Here is an 11,273-nt window from a genome sequence, read left to right as displayed (position 1 = left end):
ATTAAATTGGTTTGTGCAGCATTACGGACGTGTTTCTTAGATCAACATACATAAACCGGAGAGCTTTTTATATGTTGCTTAGCCGTTCTGGAAGCACAGAAATCCGGCATAGTCTTTGTCAAACCAATAGTTTATTTATTTATTATTATTATTATTATTATTATTATTATTGGTTAATCTCAGTTGGGACAATAACATAATTGATAACAGCGAGTGCATACGTTTGTGTCAGTAGTACTGTGTCCCTGTTCCCCGACAATTCAAGCCCAGAGATCAGCTGACGCGCTCATGTGACCAAGGCTAGCGAGTTTGCTCAAAATGGAGTTGTCGGAATCAGTGATGAAAGGGCTTCAAATCCTGGCCGATCCGAACGTGATCGACCTGAAGTCATATACGATATTCACAGAGGTCGCCTTCGACAGTCTGGTCTCGCCTCGAAGCGAAAGCGCTCTGGGTAAGATGGTTGAGGTCTTTTCTTTGTGCAGCAGTACTTCCGGTGCTTTCCAGACAAGAAGGAAGTCGCTGCGCTGTGTTGCTGATGTTATTTTCTTAGACTTGGCGTGTTATATGTTGCAGAGTCCTACAACTGCGCACAGGCTGACGGACTATAACGTTAATCGCCATGCTTTGTTTTGGCGTGCCTACTGTGCTTACACAGTGTAGTGTACATCAGTTGACCGCTTAGCCGCATTAGCTAAGCTGTGTTGTGATTAACAACATCATTCTTTTTAAATGTAAAGGAATGAGTGAATATATATCTTATATATGCTTTATTATGCTCAAACACATGTAGTAGGCTAACATGCATGTATGTTCAGATTTGAAAAAATGTAATCTAATCTGCGGTAGTTATCAGCTAAACGTGTTTTCTTTTTCGCTTACATACTTTCCCTGTATATAAAGTGATTAGCTGGCATGACTGATAATTTAACATTTGTAATTAAAAGGCATTAACTCAGCGTGTGAGGTTCAAAACAACGCACGATCTAGCTCTCTCTCTCTCTCTCTCTCTCTCTCTCTCTCTCCCCCCCCCCCCCCCCCCCCCCCCTCCCTCTCCTTTTCTCTTCTATTTTTTTAACACGTTCAATCTTCTCTTGAGAGCAATTTTTCTTCTACCTCAGGTCATCCAGAATTGAAAGACATCGATCAGTCAACCCTGAAACACTGTCACACCGCGGCAACGACCTTCATTCTGGAGGGAGTTAAGCAAAATGCGGATAAATCGACAATTAGGTAACATCTTCTGAAGATCATTTCCAACCCCTCTCCGCTTGCCTTTTATATTCTGAAAATGCCGTGTGTTCTTCTAGCTCCTGTCTTGAAGACCTGAGGTTCCAGACTGAAAGGGTGGACATATTTTATACTTCATTCCAAGTAACGTTTTGTCTCCCGATCATTTTTGTCTCCAATTATTTTTAAAGAACAGTTGGGTTACAGTAAGGTGAATATCTCTCTTTTATCTTCTAGAAAAACAAACAAAATGTGGAGTCTTTGTTGTCAAGGTGAGGCATGTGTATTTTTTGAAAGGCATAAAAAATCACTATTAGTTAACTCAATTGGTACTCCAATATGTATACAGGAGCTCAAAAATTTCCGCAGTTATTGTTAAATTTTTTTTTACTTGCTCCTCAGCATTGATATATGCCCTCCCCATGTAACTGATGCTGCATGGCGTCTTGAATATTGTATAAAGGTATGTTGTTTCTTTAAGTTATCCAGCATTTACAATACTTCCATAATATCTCATGACAATTGTTTCTCTCCACAGAATAGTCATGTACATAAAATCAATCAGCCGTCATATCTGATTTCCTTGAACACCGAGGTATGTCCATATAGCCTACATGCATTCACTGTACTGTCCAGTAATAGTTAATTTTCACTTTGGATAAACACTGGTTGATTTTGCAGAGTGATGGCTGTTCGTCGAAAATTAATTTTAACTGCACAATGGAGCAACTTCAGGTATTTATTTTAGACCGCAGACTCACTATCAGTCTGACTAAAGGCAAGTTAACTTGTGATGGTTTACTTCAGCTTAGACATTGATTAAGATGTTTTTTTTTCTAAAGGTTTAAGTAGGCTAATATGCTTTTATTATTATTTGAAACAATTTGAAGTTTTCAAAGTTATGTTCATATTTGTTTTACCCTACAGAGTTTCTTCCTTCGGAATTCCATTTTGTAGGCCTTCTTATACGAAACGTCCTGGTTTAAACCAAAATACAAGGAATGAGACGAGCGATAAATAATTTAGCAATAATCTGTTATTATTGACATTAATTTACTATAACCTGGTAATTGAATGGTGAGTTTAGGCCTACCTAAGTTATCATCGTGTGATATCTGTCTCTGTAAAAGCCTGCTTAGCAATTTTATTATCGTAGTCATCACACAGATGCCTGTGTTTGTCGTAGGGGTGACACAAAGGTGAATTGTCCGAAAGACAAGTCATAAAATTCTTATGCACTCAATTATCATCCCATCACTTAACAAACATCCTAGAGGTTTAAATACCGACGCGTTTAGCAGGCTTGATAAAACGTTGCCATTAAGTTCAAGTTAAATTATAAAACAGTAATTTTTTATTTTAACTGACTGATTGTTGTATATGCAATCAACAGTCTCATTTATGCACGGTCAAAACTGGGATATTTTCCTCTTAATTTGGATCAAACCCTGTTTTCATTTAATTTTGTGTATTGTTCTCTTTCGTAGATCATCAGAGGTTTGCGATGTCAACCAACTGATCTTTTAATGTTATGCTTTGTTTTATCTAGCATATTTGCATGAACAGTTTGACTTAATTTTGTTTAGCTCAGATATAAAAAAATGACTTGATGAAACAAAGTTGCCAATTTCTCTGTATTTTGTATTTGCTTATGAATAAACTGGATTGTTTGAACTGTGTTTAGGATTTGGTTGGAAAATTGAAGGACGCCGCAAAAAGTGTCGAGAGAGCAACACAGTCATGATTCCTGGAGGTTTATCAAACCAAACGTCTCTTCGGTTTCTTTTTGTTCTTGCATATATCGATTAGTATTATCTGGTGTTGTTATTTGTTTGTTTGTTTGTTTGTTTGTTTGTTGTTTTTCCAAAATGTCATTTTCATAAAATCTACAATAAATCACTTTTAAGCAAGGCTGTCTTTGTGTAGACTATTTCTTTGACGCATTTTAAAAAGAAATCAATATTTTAACATTAAAGTGTTTGACCTTTTGGATCGTTAATATATACATGTGTGTTGCGCAACCATATATATATATATATATATATACGTGTATGTATGTGTGTATATATATATATATATATATATATATATATATATATATATATATATATATATATATATATATATATGTATATATATATATGTATATGTGTATATGTGTATATGTGTGTGTGTGTGTGTGTGTATGTATATGTGTGTATATATAGATAGATAGATAGATAGATAGATAGATAGATAGTGTGTGTGTGTGTATGTATGAGAGTATAAGGACAGCATAGGAAAGACTGTGAGCTATAGCTTCTGTTGAGTCATTTGTAGAATCAAAATATTTTCTAGGGGACTCCCGGCCGTATGAGGGGACGTTCGCAATATTTTGCTGTACTGCTGTACACATTCACCACCGTGAATTAATTCAGCAACGCATGCAATCAGGGTAGGTACCCTGTCTGAACATGCCATCGGCTTATGAATTAAATACTTCCATAGTGCATTAGAAAGTTTAGTTTATGCAGATGTGTATAAATAGAAAATCTATGTGGCTCTGGTCTTACGTTAAGTTGATCATGTCTATGTTATGAAACATTCTTTTTAGCGCTGTTAGCGGATTGCATTTATTTTGTAGACAAACGTGGCAAATGGTCCTAAGCTGACCTACAAGAACCCATCCTGTTGTGTAAACCTTACACGAGCTGGACCACGGTCAAACAGACTTTGAAACGCAATTCTTTGTTATTTGTTGTGCGAGAGCAGCGCTGAATACACCGACACATATTCCCAGGCCACCCTTAAGGAATTAGATCACGTGATGCACGGGGCGGTCGAACTACAAGCCATTTTGGGGACGGTGTCAGTTTCCACTGAACCATCAGCGCAGCATTTTTCAAAGAGAAGACTAGGCGCTAGTCTGGAGAAAACGCACATCAGCGTGGCCGTTTTACACGCGGGAGGTCTAAATACGAAACCAGTTACGCATCTCTAACAGCAAGGCACGCACATCGACAACAGGACCTTTTCTATTTTTTTAGTATTGTAATGCGCCCTGCTCCACCGTTCTCTTATTGCAATTGACAGCGTCTGCAGCCCTTTTCAAGATGGCCGCTTGGCTCGTATTCATTTTCTGCTGATCGACTTATAAGTTTCATTGTCTAACCAGCTCCAGGCTCGACTATTCACTACAGCTCAGCAAGGTACGTGTTCTTCAATATCTCCCCTTGCAGATGTCTAATTCCAGGCTCAGTGTTTTTGTAAGCTTAAAATGGAGACGTACGTTAGTGGATGCGGGAACTGACAGGCTCGCGTACGCAACATTGTCTCCGTCTCTCCGCGTGCTTACAGATTTGAGTTATTTTATCTAAGATTTTTGTTTACTGGCTCCACGAATGACTCTTTTTGGGTTGTGTGGTATTCAGTTATTGACATCATGATGTTTGTTTGGTGTTTCTGGCTAAAAGAAACGGTTTAGTTATTAATGAATCCTGACGGTGCACGCGAAATCGGGTAAAGACGGGTCGCCTGTTCATGTCAGGCTGATTTCTTAAGGATTTTCTATTTGTCGTAACATTGACCAGTTATCTAATTTTATAGATATGCAATCTGTATGATGTTTACTTGTTATCAAACTTGTTGTTTTGTTAAATTGTGCCTGATTGTGCGTTTTTTTAACTTAAATTTACACGGTAACCTAAACTTGCCATGTTGTCATACTGTATATAACGTTACAGGACAAAGCATTCAGTAGCTAACAGAAAACAATCACTACACAGACGATGTGTGGTTGACAAAACACATTTATTAACCCATATACTTATTTTACGAATATAACGTTTTTCAGCGTTTACTTTAATTTATCCATCTGACTTGAATGCTGCTTAGATATCCTACCTTGTAAGCTACAAGATTTGTTTGGATCTTAGGATATTAGTGTTGGACTTTGAAGCCACTTTTCCATTCAAATATATGTTTTTAAGTAGGCTATGTGGCTGTATATTTGTATACTTGAGCGAAATCATTCGTTTTCACCTATTTTTATAAAGGCTAATGTGTGGAAGCCTTGTTGTTTTTTTGTCACTGCATGTCAAGAGGTAGCCTAATCTTTTAGTGTATTTTTTAGCACTGAACTTTGTCGCTTTGACCTTTGTTGTTTAAAAATATTATATATAAGTCTATAACGCGTTTATATCTTGTTTTAGAAATTGCTGTTTCTCCCCTTAAGACTTAGTAAATATTTTTTATTATAACGTATGCCGCCGTTTCAAGTTGTGAACGCAATGTCAAAAACCTGATGCAGAATAAGTTATTAATGAATTTAACAGTTTGAGTCTTAATCAAAACCCTTAGTCAGCTTAACCAGGTGGTATATTAATAAAAATCGAAATAGGCCAGACAGATCTTTGCAAACTACATTTTCTCACGTAGAACAGTGTACAAAGGCAATTTCCTCCTGACAGTGCTTTTATTTTATACGTGAAGCCATCATCCTCAGAATGCTTGCAGAGTTCAAAAAGGTTGTGGTTGTCTGTCTCTAACCAACCGAAACGCTTGTTGCAGTTGTGAGAGCAAACAGTCCTAAAGCCTGTCATTTCTGTTTGTCTTGTGGATTGTATTAGAAAAGCTAGATCCTAGCCGCCTTTACTAATTTAATAAGGATATATATATTTTTTTCTGGGACGACTTACCTTTGTTTAAACCTTCTTATGGGCGTGTATAATTACAGCCTTTTGGTTGGCTATATTATTTTACCTAAAGTAATATCACATCTGTGTTTTTATCATTTGTTCTTCATTCATGTTTCATTGATATCGTGCTTTAATTGCTTTTTTTTTCTTACAAAATGCAGCATAATTGACACCCAAAACGCCGGTTATAACTACTAGAAGTGTAGCTCCAGGTTTAGTACTTCACATGTAAATCACTACTCTATTTATGTTCTGTGTAAAGTTGCTTACTCTGCTGGTTTTCGGATGGTTGTCATCTCAGACTTGTCTTCGGCTCCCAGAGAATGAGCCGACTTAATGAGGTGTTTTAATAACAGATCCGTGAAAAACAAAAATAAACATTATACATGGCAACGTATGACGACAGTCATGATGTCAATTGGGTATCAGTTTAATGCACGGTGCATTTTATGGGAAACGGGCGACTGAAACAGTGGTTCAGAAGATAGAGACTGTCAAAGCAAAGCGGACATCAGCTATTGCATAGCTGCGTGGCGTTATTTCAGTCGTTTGTGAACGGACTAAGGATAAACCTTAAGGCCAATATTTGTTTTAGATGTATTCGGCGGATTCGTTTTCAATCAAAATTTGCGGGAACTGCATTTATAGACAAAGCGACATGTTCATTTTCAGCTGGTTGGTACGTTGCCACGTTACGCAGGTTTAGTTGCTATAGAAACCGTTGGAAGTGTTCGTCACGTAAAGTTAATTTACGTAGACTGTTCTTATGATGGATGCTTTATTTATGCCCTTTGTGTGTTGGCGAATCTCACTTTACTCCGATATGATCTCTTTGCATTGCAATTAATAAATTTTACAGAAGCGTAAACAAGCTGTTCTAAATGTTGCTTGTATGTTTATTAAAGTGCACCAACAGCATTATTAAGGCTTTCGAAACAGCCCGTTATAACGTGAAAGTCTCAGGTGATTGTAGTTGCAATTTCAACTTATTCTAATGCATCTGCAGGTTCTTTTCCATCCCATGACGATGCATCGCACAACAAGGATCAAGATTACAGAGCTCAATCCTCATCTGATGTGTGTATTATGTGGTGGATATTTCATAGATGCAACAACAATCATAGAATGCTTGCACTCATGTAAGTGTTTGTGTGCTTTTATTTGAAAACTTTATGCCAAATATCTGGACTTTGACTTATCCTGTTTTTTTCTTTCTTTCTTATCCTCAGTTTGTAAAATGTGCATTGTCCGGTACCTGGAGACCAGTAAATACTGTCCCATATGTGATGTGCAGGTCCACAAAACAAAGCCACTTCTCAATATAAGGTAATCTTCAGCATTACTGTTGTTGTTTTTACTTGTCATAATAATTAATACTGACTGTAGGCATTCATCTGGTTTCTATGAAATGATGAATGCATAATGATGCTGTATTTATTTTCAACATTTTGATTACGTATGTTATTTAAACTGTCAGAACAGGATAGCCTCAATGGCATTGTCTTTCAAAAAATTGTTTAACTGGCCTTCAACCTTCCCTCTCAACACCAGGTCTGACAAAACTCTACAGGACATTGTATACAAGTTGGTTCCTGGTCTTTTCAAAAGTCAGTCAGTCACTTAAATTTTATAAGTGTATTATTGTAAGTATTTACACATGCTTATTTTGGAAATATGTTTTTTTCTGTGCAGATGAAATGAAGCGTAGGAGAGACTTTTATGCTGAACACCCATCTGTTGATGGTATGTATTTATTATGTTAAGAAAATAGTCTGTTCAATCCCCAACAGTTCAACAAACCTGTGTTGCACTGTTTGAAGTGTTTGAATATAATCTTCATTTTTTTAAGCTGCAAATGGATCAAATGAGGACCGAGGGGAAGTTGCTGATGAGGACAAGCGAATCATCACAGATGATGAGATTATCAGTCTGTCAATTGAGTTTTTTGATCATAGGTATGTGTTGATGTTTGAATATGTTTAAGTGTATTCTTTTAAAAGTCTAAACAACACAAGTGGTTATTAAACTAGAGTAGCCTTAATGTTGAAGATGTTTTATTTTAGACAAATGTTATAATTTATCACTTATAGTGCTCAGGATATATGAAAACACCCCTCACAAATCTCTCTTTTAAATTAATATTTTTAAAAGGATGCTATGCAATATTATATTTGTGCATAAACATTAGATTAGTCAGCACTGAAGCCAAATCTGGAGCTTATCTAACAAAATAACTTACAATAATGGTCCAAACACTAGTACACCCAAATTTATATGTTCTAGAAAAATATCAAACACAAATTTTAAAAGGAGGAAAAATTAAGAGAAGCAAAAAAATTGAAAAATTTAGTTGAAATTTTGAAGGTTGTAATTTTTAAAAATATTTTGCTTGAATTTATTTGTATTATCTTTCTCTTTCTATATATGTTTGGTGACTAAAATATTATTGTAATATATCAGTTTTGTTTAAATGCACCAAAATACATTGCCTATATTGACTGAGAAATGGATACAAATATTCATTTTCAAAATGAGGTGTACTCAATTATGCTGAGCACTGTATTGTACAATAATAATGCTTCTTATTGTTCAGGGTGCAACAGCAAAGCTGCACAGATGAGAAGCAAAAAGAAGAGGTAATTTACATTCAATATAAATTATTATTTAAAAAAAACCTGTTAATAGTGTTCGATAATGATATGGACCGCACCAAAATACAGCATTTGTGTGATTTTATTTTTTGACACACACAGGTCAATAATAAAAGATACTTACAATGCCCCGCTGCTATGACTGTGATGCATTTGAGGAAATTTCTGAGAAGCAAAATGGATATACCTCCTACTTTCCAGGTCATGTGATGTTATTGTGGAAGCAATTTCATTTTCAAAGGACCCAGCCTCTTTAAATCATTGGTGGATTGTTGCTTTTAGTAAAATATGTTGAATGTCATGTTGCACTTTTCTAAAATAAAGCAAGCATTAAGAGGCTTTTGCGTATTTATTTGCTGTTCTTGCATCTCACACTATGATATTAACTGATGCTTGTTTTTGCATATTGTTCAATAGATCGAAGTTATGTATGAGGATGAGCCTTTGAAGGATTATTACACATTAATGGACATTGCCTACATCTACACGTGGAGAAGAGTAAGTTCTCATTTGGTCCCAATCCGTAAAGTATATTATTGAAGCATGTTATCTATTGATGATATTTAAAATGAAAATCGGCTGCTTTGTGGATTGAATATTGTTCAGCTTGCAGCCTTCACTAATAAGCTGTTTTCTGGTATGATTCTACTTTACTCAGAATGGACCACTGCCCCTAAAATACCGTGTGCGACCCAGCTGTAAAAAAATGAAAATTACCCACCCACAAGAGGGTTTGAACAATACAAACCGATCTGAAAGCGACTCAGCCAGTGATAAGGCCTGCAGTCCCGCTGGAGTCCCATCCACCTCCTCACCACTACCGAGTCCAAGCACACTGGTACAGCCGTCGCAACCTCATTTCACTCATATTTCCAGTCCTATTAACGGCACGACAATGACAAGCCCAAATCGACAGTTCAACTTCAAAGTGCGAAAGTCAGCACTGAACGGATCTTCAACATCATCTGGATGATAAGGAACTAGAAGTTAAAGCCAACGCCAGATGTAATCCAGCTATTTCCATGCCAACATAGTGTCATGTAGATCCTTTTCTTTTTGTCATTATTATCAATATGTTATACATGTAACTTTAATGTAGTGGAAATGACGCACTTCATTTGACACACTGCTGGAATTTCAAAGTTTGCGTGAACGCTGGAGGCCCATTTGATTGCAAAGTGGAGCGCAGATTGATGGTTGTGGCAATTTCAGAATGCAGAAATTATACCTTTTTATATATTTTTACTTTTGGTCTACATTTTCTATACACGACTGCATTATCTGTTGCTTGTATTTTACACGTGTATTATAATGTTCTTTAAAAGCATGATTTAAAAAAAGCATATCCTTTTGATTTTTAGTTCACCTTTTCTGGGGTAGTTACTAATCATTCCTGGTTTATTCTGGCCTGTGTCAAAGAAAAGCATATATATAGCTCAAATTTAAAGAGCAAAAGACTATATTAGGATTGCGTGTTCAAAGGGAAAAGTTCTAGGCAACCTAATAAGCTTTTATTCAAAGTTATGGGGAATTCAAGTTTAGTTTTTGCAGTTATTGTACAGTTTGCTCCACTGTGCTGGTTCGGGTTGGTCAGATTGGTCACGAAGTCATGCTTTAGTCCTGTATAGCATGCACATACATATTTCAGAATGCTTTCGAGCTACTACATAAATTTATCAAAAGATAAACAGCCACTGTTATACCCCAACTTCTCATTCTGGACGTTTTGATGTCTTCAGTGTTCATTGTCTTATTAGTCGATTGTAGACTATTGACAGCTGTTGTATTGTGACTGTTGCACAGTATAAACCATCTAAATAAAACATTTTACACTTTCACATTGGCTCACCTTTTTATTCCTGCTTCTACTTGGACAAGGATCTCAGAAAAGTCTTGATGAATTCCAACAATATGTGTAAAACATTTTTTGAACAGGGTTAAATTTGAACCAGGAGTAGGCCTTAGTCTAAAACAGTAAATCATGGCTTAAAGGTTTACAAAAGCTTATGGAGTCCTAAACTACGATTAAAAGATTAATTAAAAAAACAAATGTGTTAATGTAAATTAAAGAATTTAAGAGGTCTATAATCATGAAGTGAAACTATATAAACTTAAAATGCAGAGGCATATCCAAGTAAAACAGCAGCAGGTAAAAAAAAAAACTCTTAAAGGAAGCAAAGTACAACTGCACACACAAACTAATAAAAGAAAATAAATGCTTGGAAATCTACACTACAAATAAAGATAATGACCAGATGGATTCAATGACATGATTGATTGAGCCAGAAACCTTTGGGGAACATGGCAGATGATGACCATGATTTTCTAAAGGAAGACTAGAAAGGTATTTCCTGGCTAGAAAAACTGCCAGGTGGCAGGTTAAAATTAAAATAGTTCTGAGTTTCAAGGAAGATTTTTCCTGATTAAATCTTACCCCCAACCCTAGTTTTAAACATGAAATCATCTTAATGAACTCTGAATTAATCTTAATCTAGGACTAATTAAAACCATCAGAGTATAAACAGATTTGTGTTAATCTGGTTTAAAGTGTGATTTCATTCTACAACTACACTATTTAAATCCCGCTAATGTTTACATTTTATCATTAAATGCGACCTTTGTCGTATATCTCACCTCTCACACCATAAACTTAAATTCTGTTGCACGGGATAGCCGATATTTTCTCTCCTTCTGTCATTCATTTATTTGAAGCATA

General features: G+C 35.9%; 1 protein-coding gene across 2 annotated transcripts; it reads left to right on the top strand.

The window, feature by feature from the left end:
- The first annotated feature begins 270 nt into the window (after positions 1–270).
- On the top strand, positions 271–10,395 carry bmi1a (bmi1 polycomb ring finger oncogene 1a). Of its 2 annotated transcripts, XM_056450612.1 has the most exons (14): positions 271–454; positions 1,122–1,233; positions 1,311–1,374; positions 1,468–1,502; positions 1,912–1,966; positions 6,916–7,045; positions 7,136–7,232; positions 7,458–7,513; positions 7,599–7,649; positions 7,756–7,861; positions 8,500–8,542; positions 8,660–8,758; positions 8,975–9,055; positions 9,216–10,395. In XM_056450612.1, exons 1-14 carry the CDS (start codon positions 319–321, stop codon positions 9,528–9,530), a joined length of 1,380 nt encoding a protein of 459 aa, XP_056306587.1. In that variant the 5' UTR covers positions 271–318; the 3' UTR covers positions 9,531–10,395. The 2 variants fall into 2 exon arrangements, with proteins under 2 accessions (XP_056306587.1, XP_056306586.1); XM_056450611.1 differs by lacking the exons at positions 271–454; positions 1,122–1,233; positions 1,311–1,374; positions 1,468–1,502; positions 1,912–1,966 and adding an exon at positions 4,067–4,418 and having other exon boundaries at positions 6,913–7,045.
- Positions 10,396–11,273: the final 878 nt, after the last annotated feature.

The sequence above is a fragment of the Danio aesculapii genome, chromosome 24 (assembly GCF_903798145.1).
Source record: "Danio aesculapii chromosome 24, fDanAes4.1, whole genome shotgun sequence".
Classification (NCBI taxonomy): Eukaryota; Metazoa; Chordata; class Actinopteri; order Cypriniformes; family Danionidae; genus Danio; species Danio aesculapii.
Note: the sequence above shows the minus strand (reverse complement) of the source record. Positions and strands in the feature narration are given on the sequence as shown.